Source organism: Balaenoptera acutorostrata, chromosome 5 (genome assembly GCF_949987535.1).
Source record: "Balaenoptera acutorostrata chromosome 5, mBalAcu1.1, whole genome shotgun sequence".
NCBI classification, from domain to species: Eukaryota; Metazoa; Chordata; class Mammalia; order Artiodactyla; family Balaenopteridae; genus Balaenoptera; species Balaenoptera acutorostrata.
Genome location: NC_080068.1, coordinates 106133453 through 106150904, shown reverse-complemented (window position 1 = coordinate 106150904; position 17452 = coordinate 106133453). Strand labels below are relative to the sequence as shown.

Below are 17452 nucleotides of genomic sequence, written 5' to 3'. Positions count from 1 at the left end.
GAAGAGGCAGGAGCAAAACCCTGAAGGCTGGGGAAAGGCACATTTGGGAGCTGTGCACAGCCTGGGAGGGCCAGAGTGAAGGGCGTGATGAGGGATGTGGAGACGTGGACGTGTTCCCGATCACTGAGGGAATTTTGACTGTCTCCTGAAGGCATTTGGAGCCCTGGTGAGTGGTCAGCAGAGGAGTGACAAGGTCAGATGTGCGCTTTGTAAAGATCACTCTGAAGCCACGTGATGGGCTGGAGGAGGGGAATCGAAGGAGCCCACTGGAGTGGAGGGGATCATGGGAGGCATTGCAGCAGTCCGGGGAGGGGGAGACGGAGGACCAGACCAAGGTGAGGGCTGTGGGGATGGAGAGAACCAGGTAGGTGTGAAGAGCATTCGTGCAGGATCGGGGCTCAGTGGACTGACGCGCTCCATAGAGATGGGAAACATGCAGGGGCTGCTTATTCCTGTGACAGGTGTGACTCGGTCTCCCTGAGTCCAGGTCAGCGCCTGGGTTTGTGGGGGACCCCCGGGCGGCTGCTAGGACCACCTCCTCTTCTCTTCCAGCTCTGGATCCCTCCCGCCTTTGGCTGCCGCCCCGAGTACGACAACGGATTGGAGGAAATTGTCTTTGGCTTTGAACCCTGGATAATAGTGGTCAACCTGGCCATGCCTTTTTCTATTTTCTACCGAATGCACGCAGCTGCCTCCCTCTTTGAGGTCTATTGTAAGATATAATCTGTGTCCACATCAAAGACTGAGGAGAGCGCTAACAAGAGAATTCATTGAAGCCACCTGGGAATGTTGAGGTCGGGCAAATACTGCCTTACAAATGTGAGAAGGGCCGCCTTTTGTCTGCGATAATTGTTTTTCCCATGAGCTGGAATTGCCCATCACCCTGGATGAGTGTAAACAAGTTAGATCAAAATCTGAGATGGCTGAAGTCTGCCCTTGGTTAGTTAATTCTAATCGAACCTAAATTATTTGATCTCCTTCGAAATGAGATCCTCTGTTTTAGAATAATGTGATTTCAGGTTGGAAAAAAATATATCCAGTTTGTTTTTCATTAAAATATTTTCTGTTATCATGTTACTATATATAACCTTTTCCTGACCATCTGCATAGTCTAATCACCTTTAAATTTTTTCTTTCCCAGAGCTGATGAATGTAGCTAAAATCACATTTAGTTTATATTGTACATTCTGAATACATTTCATTTTTTTGAACAAAGTTATTTTTATCGTCTGGATGGAAATTTGTGTATAGATCAATATAAAGACATATTTCTCACCTGAAATTTTGGCATATTTTCATTTGTAAAGTTTTTTTTAATACATTTTTAGTATCTTTCACTATAAACATATATATGCTTATTTTAGAAAATTAGGACATTTCAGAAGAGAGAGAAAAATCCCCTAAGATGCCATTGTTTAATTGACAATCATCTTTTTCTTCCAGTTTAATTGAGATGTAATTGACATATAGCACTGTATAAGTTTAAGGTGTACATTAATGATTTGGCTTACATCATGAAATGATTATCACAATAAGCTTCGTGAACACTGGCCATCTTATATAGATACAAAATTAAAGATAAGGATCTTGACAGTCATTTTTTAGATACAAAATTAAAGATAAGGATCTTGACAGTCATTTTTTAGATACAAAATTAAAGATAAGGATCTTGACAGTCATTTTTTAAACATCTTGATGTGTTTCTTTTAACCGTGTTGGACACACAGGATTCTTTTCATTGTTGTTTTGTTATACTTGCCAGTGATGATGCAACATATTCAATTTTGTATGCATTTTCCCCTCAACAATATGGCACAAACCTTCCCACCCACATTGTTATAAACTCTTTGTAAATATCATTTTCATACTATATTATATTCTTTTGAGTACCGTAATTAACTTTGCTTCCTATTGTTGGTTTTAGAGTGTTTATAACTTTTTGTTTTTAATCAGTGACTCTGCAAAAATCCACCATATATGTAAAACATTTTTTATATTTAGAATTGCTTCTTAAGATATATCCTTAAAATCAGGATGCCATATCCAAAGGTTATAAAGTTTAAAGCCTCTGAAGGAATATTGACATTTGGGATCGCTTTGTATATGCTTTTTCTTAATTCTTTTAAAATCATAATAAAATTAGTTAACTTACTGTAAGTACTAATGTGAACATCTTTTCATCTCAGTGTGTATATATATATATATATATATATATATAAAATAATAATAATAATTATTATTATTATTGACAGCACAGACAGAGGGACATTAAGAAACACCAAAATTTTTACATAACTGAAATACTTGATATTCATTTTTGGAAAAAGTAGGAAATGGGCAGATAGACTAAAAGCAAAGTAAAACATTATCTATCATACCTTCCATCTAGGGCAGTGGTTCTCAACCGTGGGTGATCTTGTCTTCCAGGGGACTTTCGGCAACGTCTGGAGACATTTTTGTTACCGCTAGGGGGCGTTACTGGCATCTAATGGGTAGAGGCCAGGGAAGCTGCTAAACATCCTCCAGTACACAGGACGGGACTGTTTCCACCACAAATTATTGTGCTCCAAAGAATTATTCTGCTCCAAATGTTAACAGTGCCTAGGTTGAGAAATTGCAATCTAGAGGTTACTGCTGTTAATTTTTGGTACCTATTAGTACACACACAGACACATACACACTTACACAGGCACAAATGGGATTGCTTTTATATATATTGTATTTGCATGTAACTTGCTTTTTAAATCTTAATACATCAGCACGCTTTGTAACTATTTTAGGGTCCCCCGACATTGATTCTCACACTTCTGAATGCATTAGAATCATTTAGGGAGCCTGTTAGGATTCCTGCCTTCCCAGCTAGAAGGTCAGCTTCCGTTGGTCTACAGTGGGGTCCTGGATGCTTAAATAAGCATCTCAGGTGATGCCAACTCCCTTCCAGAAGCATCTCAGGAGTCCACGCACCTCAAGTTAAGACTCCTGAAGGACATTCCTCGACATTGTGTTCTCTTCTGCAATGTGACTTTGCGTGGCTTCAAAGTACATTCCTTGGAGGGAGGTACCATTCCTGATGTAGTGAAACCCTGATGTTGGACATTTAGAGACATTTAAGTGGCTTGCTTGTTTGTTTGTTTGGTATTATAAATGACACCATGGCAAGCATCTTCTGCTGAGTCTTTGTGCACATTGGTAAACGACACTGTGTGAGATGACTACATGTGAATGCCAGTTTCTCCAAAAGATCCCATTTTGGTCATTATTAATTTCCCCCTGTTCTAAGCACATCAGTACAGCCCTAGGGCCTCAGCCTGTGGGTTTTAGGCCCTGCCAAAGAGATATAGGGAATCACAGTAATGCTGGGAACAACTGGTCCAGGCGTGGTGGTTTTGGGGTGGGCATGGGGCACCATCAGAGCTCAGAAAAGTCAGCATAGCCTTGCTGGGCTCAGGGCTTTTGAGGAGTGATCTTAAAGATGTCCCTAAACAAGAAGAGCCCACAGCCTCAGGGGTGGCTATTCCAGCCAGGCAGCTTCGACCCACAAGTAGTTAAGCATCCTGACTCAACCAGTTTAGGCACCAAGGAAAATTTATTACCTTAATATCAATGCAATTCACAGAAGAGGAACCAGAGTGTGCAATTAACAAGTGTCCAGATCTCAGGGCTAGAATAAGAGCAATACAAATTAAAATAACAATGAGATACTATTTCCCATTCATCAGATTGGCAAGGGTTGGTTGGCAAGATGTGAAAGAAAGGGAATTCACATACACGGGTGGTAGGAGAGTATATTGATAAAGCCACATGGAAGAACAATTGGCAATATTGACTAGGGCTAAAGGTGCATATTCCTTAAGACCTAGCAATACCACTTGGTGTGTGCCCCAGAGGTACCCTCACTCACATGTGTTCATCACACATAGGAGGTGTGTTCATCACACATAGGAGATGTGTTCAGAAATGTCTACAGCAATAGTGCTTGTCATTGGGAAAAACTGAAAACAGCCTAAATGTCCATCAGTTAGGAGTATAAATAGGTAAATTATGGACGATTCCTACAATGGAATATTTTTTCACAGGAGTGAAAAAAATGAATGGGCCAGAACAACATGTATCAACCTGGGTAATCCCTCAAGACAACGCTGAATTAAGAATGAAGTAGCATGAAGGTATAATTGGTATGATACCATTAATATAATGTTTCAAAACAGGCAAAACAATTCCTGATATTTAGGTGATACATCCATACACAGTAAAATTATAAACACACATGAAGATAGGATGCACCCCAAGTTCAGTGTAGTGGTTACCTGTGGGCTGGGAGGGAGGCAGGGGCAGGACTGGAGTGGAGACAAACAGCTGAGTGCATGCAGTGTCTGAAATGTTTGATGTCTTAGACAAAGTGATTGGTATAAAAGTATTCATTATAGTTTCTTCTGTGCTTTTTTGATATACACAAGATATTTCATAATAAAACATTTGAAAGAAAGAGAAAAGAAAGTCAACATAAGGAAGATGAACTCAGAGTCATCAGAGAAGGTGAACTTGCAATATTCATCCACCATTGTTGGGAGGAGGGTGTCAAGGCTACTGCTGTGTGGCCTCCTCGGCAGGTAGATCCCGGAGGTGGAGTAACTCAATGCCATTAGCTGTAAACATCACCCGACTCGCTCCCCAGGGATGATTCCGTGCTCATCAGGAAACCCGACATGGATTTGTTTTCCCATGTGGTTCTCTACTGTGGGGACCGATGCCCTTGGCACTCAAGTTACCAGGATAATCTCTTTCTCATCTGTTCTCACCTGTGGCAACCTGATCAGGGAAGAGCCTATGCATTTGGCAGCTTGAGCTCATTCATCCCTGACCCTGGTCAAGGCAGGATCTGAGCTCGTGATTTTTGGGTACCATGGCTCTTGGTGAGGCTGAATGGAAGGGCAAAACCTTTGGAGCTGGACACCCAGGGTCACAACTAGCCCCGTGGCACCTGGGTGTGCCTTAGAAAAGATTTCCCTTCCACAAGACCTTTTATGAACTGCTGGACTAAACCGCACCAGCATCTGCCTAGTCGTCCTTGCCTGGAGGTCAGATTAGCCTCCTTTGTCTCCCCACAGGGAACATAGGTCATGAAGCCCAGCTGGAGTAATTACTACTCTCGCCTGCCTTACTGCGTAATCCTTCAAATTCACCAAGCTCCTCGTGTCTGTCTCTATGAAGTCTCAGCTCCCAGCTGACCTCACTGGATAAGTGTTACTACTCTATTAGAATGGGGGGGGGGGGGGGGTGGAACTTCCCTGGCAGTCCAGTGGTTAAGAATCTGTGCTTCCACTGCAGAGGACACGGGGTTCGATCCCCGTTCGGGGAACTGAGATCCCGCATGCTGCGCGGTGCGGTGAAAAAAAATGCGGGGAACCTTTAACCACGCCTACATCACGAGGAAGTTGTAGCATCTGGACCACTGAGCCTTTTAAAAACCCATTGCCTTTCCTCTCTATTAGACATATCATCTTAAAAAGAAAGCCAATTCGGTAAAAATATCATTCAAACAATTGCTTGAGGATGTGTGTACAGGCCAATGCATCCACGGACAGAACGTCTCCCTTTTCTCCCAGTTGTAAATTGCTACACTTAGCTTCACAGGGTGAAGAGCGAGCGGAAACTGCTGCAAACAGCTGGTTCTTCCCTGGGATTATGAGCGTTGCTGTGGAAGAGCATGACCAGCAGGGGGCGCCGGTGCCTTTCCTTCTGAGTCCACTTGCACTTTCAGGCCAAAGTGAGGGGAGATGTTGTGGTAGTAGCCTAAGGGTAAAAATGCCCCGATTGTACTCTATCCATAGCTCTGGGTTCCTGCGATGTGTCAGGATGTGGCTGTCACCATCCCAGCGGAGGGTTGGGAAAATTCTGAGTTCTCACAGGGAAGCTGAGAACCAGTTAGTTTCAACAAGGATGCTCCTTCCCCGTGCCCTCACCACCTCCCACTTCCTGGGGGAGGTTTGGAGGAACAGGGTGTATGCAGGGTGTTATGAGGCTGGGGTGGAACTTGGTCAGGGCAGCTGACGGGAGGGCACTCCGTGGGGTCTGATGGGGAATGACCGAGACATTAGCTTGTCCTAAAAGCAGAGCCGAGGGGACCGTGGTGAGGAGACAGGAGAATGATGAGTGTAGTGTTTTAATGCTCAAAAGGGATGGTAGTTCCCGTGTGGTGTTTCAGCCGCATTAATAACATAGGAAACACCACAGTGATGACGGTATGTTAATTGTCTAAAGAAAGTAAATCAAATCAAGTCACCTGCTAAAAACCCTTCAACAGCTTCCCGTTGCTTTTAGAAGAATGTACAGACTCCTAACCGTGGTCTGCTGGGATCTTCAGGATCTGGCCCCTGCAGCTCCATCTTCTTCCCAAGCCAGGCCCTCCCCCGGCCTCCCCCTCCCCCGGCCACCCCGCCTGCACTGCTGCAGACACAGCCGCCTCCCAGTGCACGTCCTTGAATATTCCAAGCTCTTCTGCTCCTCAGGACTTTTGCAGTGCTTCCCACCCCTCCTTGATCATCCGTCTAAACAGACCCTCTGTTGTGCTTCACCTCGGCGCCCTTTACCGTTACTTGCGTAGTTATTTACTTGTTTTCTTATCCTTTTCTCTTGGGAGGGTGGGGCTTTGCCTCTTTCTCCCCCAGGGCCTCACCACGTGGGTTGCATGACCACATGTGCTGCCCTCTCGACCCCAGACTATTGCAGGGCGTTGGGGAGACGCCGGGAAGGCTTGTGATTGGCCTGTTTCAGACCTGGCAGAACTTCTCTGCCCGCTTCTCGTCCACATCTGCGGACCCTCGTTCGCCTTTAAGGCACAAGAGGGCGCTTTAAGCCTGGTGCTTAATAAAGAGTCCAGACAAGACCGTGCATTAGAATGTGCTCCCCTCTTCCTGCTCTGCATCAGGAGCTAAGCAGGGGCACCCAGTTCTACGGAGGTCTGTAGGTGGGGTCTGTTCTCCTCCGTAGGGAGGAACCAGCGGCCAATCGCTTCTTCCCGCCGGGACAGGAAGTGATCTGACCGTCTCCCCGACACACTGACAGCCGCAAGGGCTGCCTACATGTCTTGCAGATGTTTCTAGAACACCCGTCTTGGGTGATTGGTCTAAGCCAAGCATAGTGACACCCTCCTCCCCTTCGCTGGGCATCGGTATGGACGGTATGGAGGTGGGCATGTGAATAGCTCTAGACCAAGTGGGGGTAACCTATGCCTGTGAGCTAAGAATGGTTTTTACATTTTTGAAAGGTTGTTTTTAAAAAAGCCACATTCAAAAAAGAATATGCTGCACAGACCATAAGGTTCTTATGGCCCATAAGAACCTACCATATTTACTATCTGGTCCTTTACAGAAAACGTTTGCTGACCCCTGGTCTTGACCATGAGAGGTAAGAGGGCTCTGCAGGATAGCCCTGGAAGGATTTGGATCCCTAATAGGGAAGAGACGAGGAGGAGGTTTGCCTTTTTTCCTGCCTAAATGTGGTTGTGGAAGGAAGTCAAGCCTGGAGCTGTGGCAGCCAGTTTGTGACCAGGAAGCAAGCAGCCCAAGAATAAGAGCCCAATATGCAGAGGAAGGAGATGGAAGGAGGCTGAGTCCTTGAATACACTGCTGAGCCCCTGTCTGATCCTGGAACTGTCGTCCTCTGAACTCCTTCTTATGGGAGGTAAACGTTATTGTTGTTTAAGCAAACGGTGGACAAACATTTTCTGTAGAGGGCCAGGTAGAAAATATTTTAGGTTTGGTGGACCATAAGCTCTCTGTTGCAACTACTTACCTCTGCCCCTGTAGCATGAAAGCACCCACAGGTGATTCATCAATGAATGGACGGGGCTGTGCCAATAAAACTTTATTGACCCAAACAGGCAGTGGGCTGGATCTGACCCTGGGAGTTTGCTGATGCCTGCTGTGCATTGGGTATTTTGTTACTTGCAGCTGACCCACCCTAACTAGTATTCTCTGAAGTCAGTCTCAGCTCAGAAGTGCCCCTGGGCTCTAGCATGGAGGGGTAAGCCTGAGAGTGGGGAGGTGCTGCAGTGCTGGTTGGTGCTGGGGGATTAGCACAAAAAGCCCACCCGCTGATATGTCCTTTTCTCCATGTCCACCTCATGCTTCCCACTGTTTCCTCCAATATCTTCTCGTAGTCCTAACAACTGTCCTGGGAGCACATGACCTTAACAAAAACGGTTTCACCTTTTCCAGGGATGTGATCCAGGGAATGAAAGGTGCTCCTGCTTCCCCTCCATGCTCCACTCCGGCCGCGGTCAGCCCTTCACCCACCCTGCCTGGCAGGGGATGGCGTGGCCTGCTCACGGCAGGACTGAGCTCCACAGCTGTGTCCACCAGGTCACAGAGCCAAAGAGTAGCCAAAGGAGGAACAGGGCAGATCACCTTCCTGGACTGAGCACCGTCCCCGAAAGTGCAATTTCTCCTACAATTTAAAGGTGATATGATGGCATGACGGTGTTTAAGACCATGGCCAGCACTGTGGTCACAGGTGAACTGCAGAAACAGGTGAGGGCTCTGTCCTTGATGTTAGAATCCGGGTGTTCCTTGAGTGCTATGCTGGACCCTGAAGAAAGGACAAGATCCCAGCAAGAGTTAGGGGTGGGGCCTTCCAGGAAAGGGCCCTGATTCTACCCTCCCAGGTGCACAGAGAGCCGGGGCTGCCCCTTAATGTGTCCCTGACGAATGGTACTTCCGTGGCAGAAGTGTGGTTTGGGGAGATGGACAGGCTTTGAGTCCAGGTTCAGGTCTCTGCTGCAAGTTACCGTCCGCTCACTGAGCCTTGGTTTTCTCCTCTATAAGACAGTGGGGATAGCCTGACACACCTTAAAGGGTCACTGAAGGCATGAACTGAGATGATGCATGTAAAGCTGGAACCATAGAGCCTGGCGGGCAGCAAGCTCTTATTACGGCTACACGGACAATTTCAGGTCTCTGCCTCCAGGGATGCTGCCGAGTGTGGACCAGATGTCTCTCTTTGCATACGACAAGTGCTGCTCCGAGAATTCTCAGATCGCTGGTCCTCTACATGGCCCAGAGAGCCCGCAGGAGGAAAGACAATGCCCCCTAAAGATGTCCACATGTCCTAATCCCTGGAACCTGTGAATAGGTCACCTTAGAAGGCAAAAGGGATTTTGCAGATATGATTAAGTCAAGGATATTAAGGTGGGAGATTCTCCTGGAGTATCAGGGCAGGCCCTCCATGTAATCACAAATGTCCTTAGAAAAGGAAGATTTGACTATGGAAGAGGAGGAGGCAATGTGATTACACAGATTGACGTGATGTGGCCACAAGCCAAGGAGTGCGAGCAGCCACCAGAAGCTGGAAGAGGCAGGGATGGGAGTCTCCTTCAGGCCTCTGTTGATGGCTCTGCCAACGCCTTCATTTCAGTCCAGTAAGACTCATTTTGATCTTTTGATGTCCAGAACGGTAAGATAATAAATTTATGTTTTAAGCCACAAAGTTTGTGGCAGTTTGTTATAGCATGCATAGGAAATGCTTTTTCCCTTTACGCCGGAAAAAGCGGGATGGTCCAGGGCACTACCAAGCCGTCTGTGTCTTGGTTTCCCCGTCTGCAGATGGAGCGGGTGAACAGCATGAATCGGGTCTTGGCTTCAGTGACACACTCCCTCCGGGCTGGTTCTATTTCTCTGGCCTCCCTTCTCAGAGCTGTTTGCAGGCTTATGGCCCTCTTCTTGGCCATTTGGTGTTGGAATTTCTGGGGGGCTATACTGGGTCCTCTTGGCTTCTCACTGCTCTTCTTGGTGGTCTAGTTCATGGCCAAGGGCTTGCCTACTGTACAGATACTGTTGGCTCTGAAATTTGCATTTTAAGCCTGACCTCTCAACTGCAGGCTGGTTATTTCCAGCAGCATACTTGGATGTCTCAAAGGCACTTTATACTGAATGTGTCCGACACCAAACTCAAGATATCCCACTCCTCTGGCCACTTCTCCCTTCATATTTTCCATCCCCACAGATTGTGCCAGCCTCTGTCTGTTATTCAAGTCAGACATACAAGGGCTGTCTTTACACTGCCTTTATGCCTCATTTCCAATCAGTGGCCACACCTGTCACTTCTACCCCCAAATACCTTGGTTCCATCCACTTCTCTCCACTTCCAACCCCACCACCTACTCCAAGCCACCATCATCTCCATCTTGGTCTTCCAAAGTAGCTTCCTCACTCATTTCTCCAGTGCATCCCTTGCCTCTACCAGTCTGTCCTTCATGCTATGGCTGGAGTGGTGTTTGAGAAAGGCCAAGATGCTCCTATCCCTCCCCTGCCCAACATCCTCCGGTGGCCTCCCCTCACTGCTGAGACAGAGAAACTTACCTTGGCCCCGGGTCCTGCATGGTCTTTCTTGACCACCTCTCCAGCCTGATCTCATATCACTTTCCTTGTGCTTCACTTTTCCTCTGTGCTCCATCACACTGACCAGCTTCTTTAGTTTTTTTAATGTGTTATGTTCCCTCTTGCCCCAGGACCTTTGCACTTGCTGCTTCCTCTTCCTTTCAGTTAGTTAATTCCTACTCATCTTTCAGATCTCCATCCAAACAATGGTTTCTCAGGGAAGTCTTCACTCACCCCTAGACCAGGTCTGGTGTCCCTATGAACTTTTGCAACACAGTGAAGCTTTCCTTCACTGTGTCTATTGTACCTTTTAATCATACAATTATGAGTCAGATTGTTTGAATAGTGGTCCTTTTTTTAAAACTACTTAACTGTAAGCCTCAAGAGGGAGAGACAATGTATGTTTTTTTTTTCCTGAGGACTGTGTCCTCAGTCCCAGGAGAGGAGGAGCTCTATAATCATTGTCTAATGAAAAAAATAAATGAATGAATGCTTAAAGATCTTGTAAGACAAAAATGGGGAACTGGAAGATAGTTTCAATACTATGGAAAACTCAGTAAGAAAACATGTATTTGTTTGATATTTGGCTAAGAAGGTTAAAAAGTTATTTATTTATTTCCTATTGGAAAAACTCAGATAAACTTTGTGAGGTCACCTTTTCTTGGTACCACTTCCTAATTGAACTGTGAAGGGGCTTCCACACTCCAGATGGAGGGCTGTGATGGGGGAATTACAGACTGTGAGCTCCAGGGATGGGGACTGAGTCTTCATCTCTTTAATTCATCTCTGATGTTCAGTACAATGTCGACCAAGGAGGTATTTAGCAAATATCAGTGATGACACACACTGCTAATTGCTTTCCCAGAACGATTCCTTTGCTTGCTAAGAAAACCCTGACTTTGGTTGGGGACGCAAAGTGCCCAGTCTCAGGTGATGACTCACGGTCTGTTGAAGCCAAGCATGGGCAGTTTGTTCCCTTTTCCCTGATACTGGAAACATTTTGCAGTCTGCCTTGTAGCTAGGGGTGGCCACGTGGTTCCCTTCTGGCTAAGGAGACATAAGGTCCTTCTAAGAAGATTTTCTTCACTGGTGACAGGTGAGAGACACATCAAGAAAAGTCCCCCTGACATAGTCTCCCCCCATTTTTCTCCTGGAGTTTGAACTTGGTGATGATGCCTAAAGCTGTAACAGCCATCCTGTGACCATGACACTCAAGGGCACAAAGCCACAGCATTGAGAAGGTGGAGCGTTTGGATGAAAAGATGAAAAGATTCTGGGTCCTCAGTTGTATCACTGAGCTTTTGCACCAGCCCTTGCCGGCTCCCTCTGAATTTCCTGTTATGCATGTCTTTAGTGCATAAACCACGAATAGTCAGGCTTTCTGTTATGCACAGCTGATAGCACCCTTAATCAATATATTTATTTAAAATTTCTTTTTAAAACAATTAATTAATTAAACATTTAATTGAAGTATAGTAGATTTTCAGTGTTTCAGGTATACAGCAAAGTGATTCAGTTATACATACATACATACATATATATATTCTTTTTCGGATTCTTTTCCATTATAGGTTATTATAAAATATCGAATACAGTTCCTTGTGCTATACAGTAGGTCCTTGTTGTTTATCAATTTTATATATAGTAGTGTGTATCTGTTAAACCCCAATTCCCAATTTATCCCTCCCCCACCCCCTTTCCCCTTTGGTAATAAGTTTGTTTTATATGTGGGTCTATTTCTGTTTTGTAAATAAGTTCATTTGTATCATTTTTTTTTTAGATTCCACATATAAGCAATATCATATGATATTTGTCTTTCTCTGTCTGATTTACTTCACTTAGTATGATAATCTCTAGGTCCCTCCATGTTGCTACAAATGGCATAATTTCATTCTTTTTTATGGCTGAGTAATATTCCATTGTGTATATGTACCACATCTTCTTTATCCATTCATCTGTTGATGGACGTTTAGGTTGCTTCCATAAATTTTTTTTTATTTTGAAATCATTTCAAGCTTACAGAAGAGTAGTAAGACAAAGAACTTTCATCTACCCTTTACCCAGATTCACCAGTTGTTCTTGATCATGTCTCTACTGCCTATATGGCCTGATCTGATGTGATCTGTTATGGATCCTCTCCTGGAGCATGTGAAGTTTAGTTTAGGCATCTGGCTCCTTTTCCCTTAAACATTTCAGCAGGTATTCTCTAAGAACAAGGGCGGTCCAATGATCAAATTCAGGAAATTTAAGGTTGCTGCCATACAACTGTCTTAATTGTCAATAATTGTTGATTGTCAATGGTCTACTTGTCAATGATTGTCTGATGTAGTGTCCACATGACCATTTTGCCAACTGTCGCAATAACATCTTTTAAAGGGTCTCCCCCGATCCCTGGCATGCTTCCACGGTCTTCTTTAATCTGGAACAGTCCCTTGGCCCTTCTTTGTCTGTGGTGACATTGATACTTCTGAAGAGTTCAGGTCAGTTGTTCAAGGTCCCCAGTGTGGGTTTGTCTGATGTTTCCTCGGGGAACAGGGATGCTACATGAAGATGCTGTGTCCTTGGTGCATCACATCGAGGGCCACTTGGTGTCTGTTTGTCCCACTCCGGGGGGTGTTAACTTTGTTCACCTCATTAAGGTTTCTCTACAGTGAAGTTACCATTTTTTCTCTTTGTAATTAATAAATAATATGAGTGGAGGTGCTTTGAGACCATGCAAATATCCTGTTCCTCTCCAAACTTTTACTTAGTGATGATTCTTGTCTAAATCAATTATTACTATTATGGTTATAAGATGTGATTTTCTTTTCATCTTTTTTAAATTTTTAAATTTTTTATTGAAGTATAGTTGATTTACAATATTGTGTTAATTTCTGCTGTACAGTAAAGTGACTCAGTTATACACATATATACATTCTTTTTCATATTCTTTTCCATTATGGTTTATCCCAGGAGATTGCATATAGTTTCCTGTGCTGTAGAGCAGGATCTTGTTTATCCATTCTATGTGTAATAGTTTGCATCTACTAACCTCAAACTCCCAGTCCATCCCTCCCTCCCCTCCACTCCCCCTTGGCAACCACAAGTTTGTTCTCTATGTCTGTGAGCCTATTTCTGTTTCGTAGATAAGTTCATTTGTGTCATATTTTAGATTCCACATATAAGTGATATCATATGATATTTGTCTTTCTCTGTCTGACTTACTTCACTTAGTATGATGATCTGTTGCATCCATGTTGCTGCAAGTGGCATTATTTTATTCTGTTTTATGGCTGAGTAGCATTCCATTGTATATAGGTACCATATCTTCTTTATCCATTCACAAGATGCGATTTTTTAATTCTCTTATTCCTTTGATGTTTATTTATTTTATTTTATTTTTTCTTAGCCATGGCTTGTTTTTTTTTTAAATTTTCTTTTCTTTTCTTTCTTTCTTTTTTAACATCTTTATTGGAGTATAATTCCTTCACAATGGTGTATTAGTTTCTGCTTTATAACAAAGTGAATCAGCTATACATATACCTACATCCCCATATCTCCTCCCTCTTGTGTCTCCCTCCCACCCTCCCTATCCCTCCCCTCTAGGTGGAGACAAAGCACCGAGCTGATCTCCCTGTGCTATGCGGCTGCTTCCCACTAGCTATCTATTTTACATTTGGTAGTGTATATATGTCCATGCCACTCTCTCACTTCGTCCCAGCTTACCCATCTCCCTCCCTGTGTCCTCAAGTCCATTCTCTATGTCTGAGTCTTTTTTCCTGTCCTGCCCCTAGGTTCTTCAGAACTTTTTTTTTTTTTTTTAGATTCCATATATATGTGTTAGCATATGGTATTTGTTTTTCTCTTTCTGACTTACTTCACTCTGTATGACAGACTCTAGGTCCACCCATCTCACTACAAATAACTCAATTTCGTTTCCTTTTATGGCCGAGTAATATTCCATTGTATATATGTGCCACATCTTCTTTATCCATTCATCTGTCGATGGACACTTAGGTTGCTTCCATGTCCTGGCTATTGTAAATAGAGCTGCAATAAACACTGTGGTACATGACTCTTTTTGAATTATGGTTTTCTCGGAGTATATGCCCAGTAGTGGGATTGCTGGGTCGTATGGTAGTTCTATTTTTAGTTTTTTAAGGAACCTCCATACTGTTCTCCACCTTTGATGTTTATTAATTGTCATTCTACCGTAAGGAAGCCTCCTTCCCCCTCCCTCCCTCCCTCCCATCCTTCCTCCCTATCTTCCTCCCTATCTTCCTCCCCTTCTCCCTCCCTCCCTTCCTTCCTTCCTCCTTCCTTCCTTCCTTCTTCCCTCTCTCCCTCTTTTCTTCCTTCCTTCCTTTTTATTCTTATCACTATGGATTCATGGATTTTCATTTTATTCAATAGGTTATAATCCATTATTATTATCAAGTCTGATGCTCACATTGTCCCAGGTTTAGCAAGTGGGAGCCCCTTTAACTTGGTTGCTGTGCCCTTTTCACATGTCTCCATCATTCTTTGAGCACTCTCTTGTTTTCTGGCACCACAAGATGTCCCAGGCTTGCGTGGTACCTTCTCTGCCCAGCTCTGGCATCAACCATTTCTCTGAGACACTCTGAGTCCTTCTGGTGAAGGCTGGTATTTATAAACCAAACTCTGGGTACCCTGTGGGTACTGAGCAACATTTAGTCTGAAGCCATGAGAAATGGAGCAGCACTTACTCGTCTGTGTATTAGTCATGCTAACTAGTGTCACCTGGAGAAAGAAGCATATGTGTCACTCATGGAGAGTCTGATGCAGATTAGTGGATCCTGGGAGATTCCATCTTTGCAGCCCTGACGTCCCCTCACGAGGTCATTGCTGAAGAGAAGGCCGAGGAGTCATGCCCGTTCTTAAGATACTTCCAGGAAGGAAGTCTGCATCACTTTTGCTCACATTGCCATTTGCCAGAAGTCCAAGGGAGTCTGGGCAGCACAGAGAACACACAGGTAGTTGGTGCGCCCTTACCCCTTCTAACCACAGTATGTTCATTCATGCAACAAATGTCAACTCAGTTCCTCGTAGCCAAGCTGACTCCAAGAGGCTGAGATGACTTCACCTCAGGTGGTTCACAGCAGGGGGAGAAAGGTAAGTAAACAGTAAGTGAACAGACCATCACATGACAGTGGGCTTGCGAACTGTAGCAGGGGTAGGTGCTGTGCGCTGCGCCGACACTGAATGGTTACCTCCCTGGGGTCTTGAGGAAGAACCATCTGGATGGTCCATTGGCACTGGGTTTGAAACGTGAATGGGAGTTCGCTCCCACTCAGAAAAGGGTGGGGACATCTCAGGCAGAGGAGAGAGCCAGGGCAAGGGCAGAAGACCTGAAAGAACTAGGCATGCCAGGAGAAGAGGGAACAATTTGAGGTGGGTAGAAGGTGGGGTCTACTGGGAAAGGCTTGGGAGGCAAGTGATGAGGCTGATAACCAGGTGGGAAGGTCTGTGCTAAGAAGTTTGGAATTAACAGATTAACTTTGTTAGTTGGGTGAATAATTAATAATGTGGGTCACAAGGCATCGTGGGGTGTGTTTAAGCTGATGAAAGACATCTCATCTGTGTTTTAGGAGGATCATCTCGATGGTAGAGCATGAGATGGAGGGGAGAGAAGACACCAAGACACATGGACCTGTTGGGAGGCTCTGGCAACCATGTAGGTATGAAGCGATGAGGACCTGAACTGGGGGTAGCAGAGGGGACAGGTAGAAGGGGTTGGCTGTTGGAGCCATTTGAGGACAATGAAACTATAGTGGTTTCCTTTATTGCAGACCGTGTGGCTGATATTATTTGCTCACAATTGTTCCTGGCCTCCTCACATTGCTGTGGCTTCCCTGTGGACAGGACGTAGCTCTTGCTCGCCCGCTGACCTGCTTTGGTCCTGGGTGCATGAGTTGAGTTAACATATGCTCCATCCAACCAGAAGCTCCAAGTATGTGAATGGCTGGGGCAACCCTCTTGGCTCCCACCCTGCATCCTGAGAAGGCAAGCCCCAGGGATATCAGTGGCCTGGGAATGAGAGAGTGGAAGAGCAAACTGAACCTGACCCACATTTCGGGGCAAAGCTTCCCCAGCTGACCACAGACCATTAGCGACAAATAAAAGTTCATTATTTTAAGCCACTGAGATCCTGGGGCTGTTTGTTACACAGCATTATGGTAACAAAACCTGACTAATACAGGGGCTTACCATTTCCTAAGTACGGCATGTTGTTTAATGGTAATATCTCTGCATAGTAGGTATTAGTGCTACCATTTTAAAGATGAGGAAACTGAGGCTCAGAGAAGTTAAGTAACTTGCTCAAGGTCCCACAGCTAGTAAGTCAGAGAAGAGGGATTTGAACATGGGACTGTCTGACTTGCAAACCCCTCTTCCATCCTCTATCTACATGAATATGCTAACTTCTGGGATAGCTATTTTTTCCTGCCAGAAATGGCTGCTTTCAGCTTCCTGTGTTTCTGAGTTGGGAGAGGGGTGGGGGCCTGGGGACCAGCCTTTGGGTTTGAAGAGGACTCCAGGTCACCATCAGTGGATGTGTGCTTGAGGGGGCTTCTCCAGCCTCAGGGATGGAGGCTGATGTTTCATCTCTACCTTTCTGCCTGGGCTCCGCTGAGCCAAGCTGAGTACATTGACAGCCTGGGTGTACCCTATAGCCAAGGAACTAAGCCCGTCTTGGTGTAAAACAGAGTTGACTCTTTTGATATCATCAACAGGCGGCGGCAGCAGCAGCAGCAGCAAAATCCTGGCTGTTGGCCCATTGATTTAGCCATTTGTCTCAGCGAAGCGAATCCAATTTAAAATATATCTTCAGAAAAAGAAGGATCAAAGAGTTTAAATAGAGGACTATTTGCTAACCAGATTAGGAAAACCCCCTTTGTGCTAAAATGTTCTAAGAAAATCCTCTTAGTACAATTTTGCAGGAGCCAAAAGTGTGAGAGGATCACTTACTTGCTGTCATCCTCTGAGGGCAGGGCTCTGGCTGGGATAAAATAAGAGAAGGAATTTATTAGCTGCTTAGTTGGTTAGAGTCTGTGCAGACGTGGCTGGGTTCTGAGGCT

The 17452-nt window shown here is 44.9% G+C and overlaps 1 protein-coding gene and 1 long non-coding RNA gene across 3 annotated transcripts in view; both read left to right on the top strand.

Annotated features, from left to right (window-relative positions):
* The window catches only part of OTOP1 (otopetrin 1), a 67057-nt gene extending 64972 nt beyond the window's left edge, over window positions 1–2085 (top strand). The window contains exon 6 of the mRNA XM_007190956.3: window positions 553–2085. Within this exon, the coding sequence (XP_007191018.1) occupies window positions 553–723 (171 nt within the window). The 3' untranslated portion in view covers window positions 724–2085. The remainder of the gene's footprint in view (window positions 1–552) is intronic.
* A 12721-nt stretch (window positions 2086–14806) lies between these two features.
* On the top strand, window positions 14807–16479 carry LOC114238959 (uncharacterized). Of its 2 annotated transcripts, none has more exons than XR_009008433.1 (3): window positions 14807–15488; window positions 15965–16050; window positions 16166–16479. It is a non-coding gene; the product is annotated as an uncharacterized LOC114238959 (long non-coding RNA). The 2 variants fall into 2 exon arrangements; XR_003624185.2 differs by having other exon boundaries at window positions 15965–16054.
* The last annotated feature ends 973 nt before the right edge of the window (window positions 16480–17452 follow it).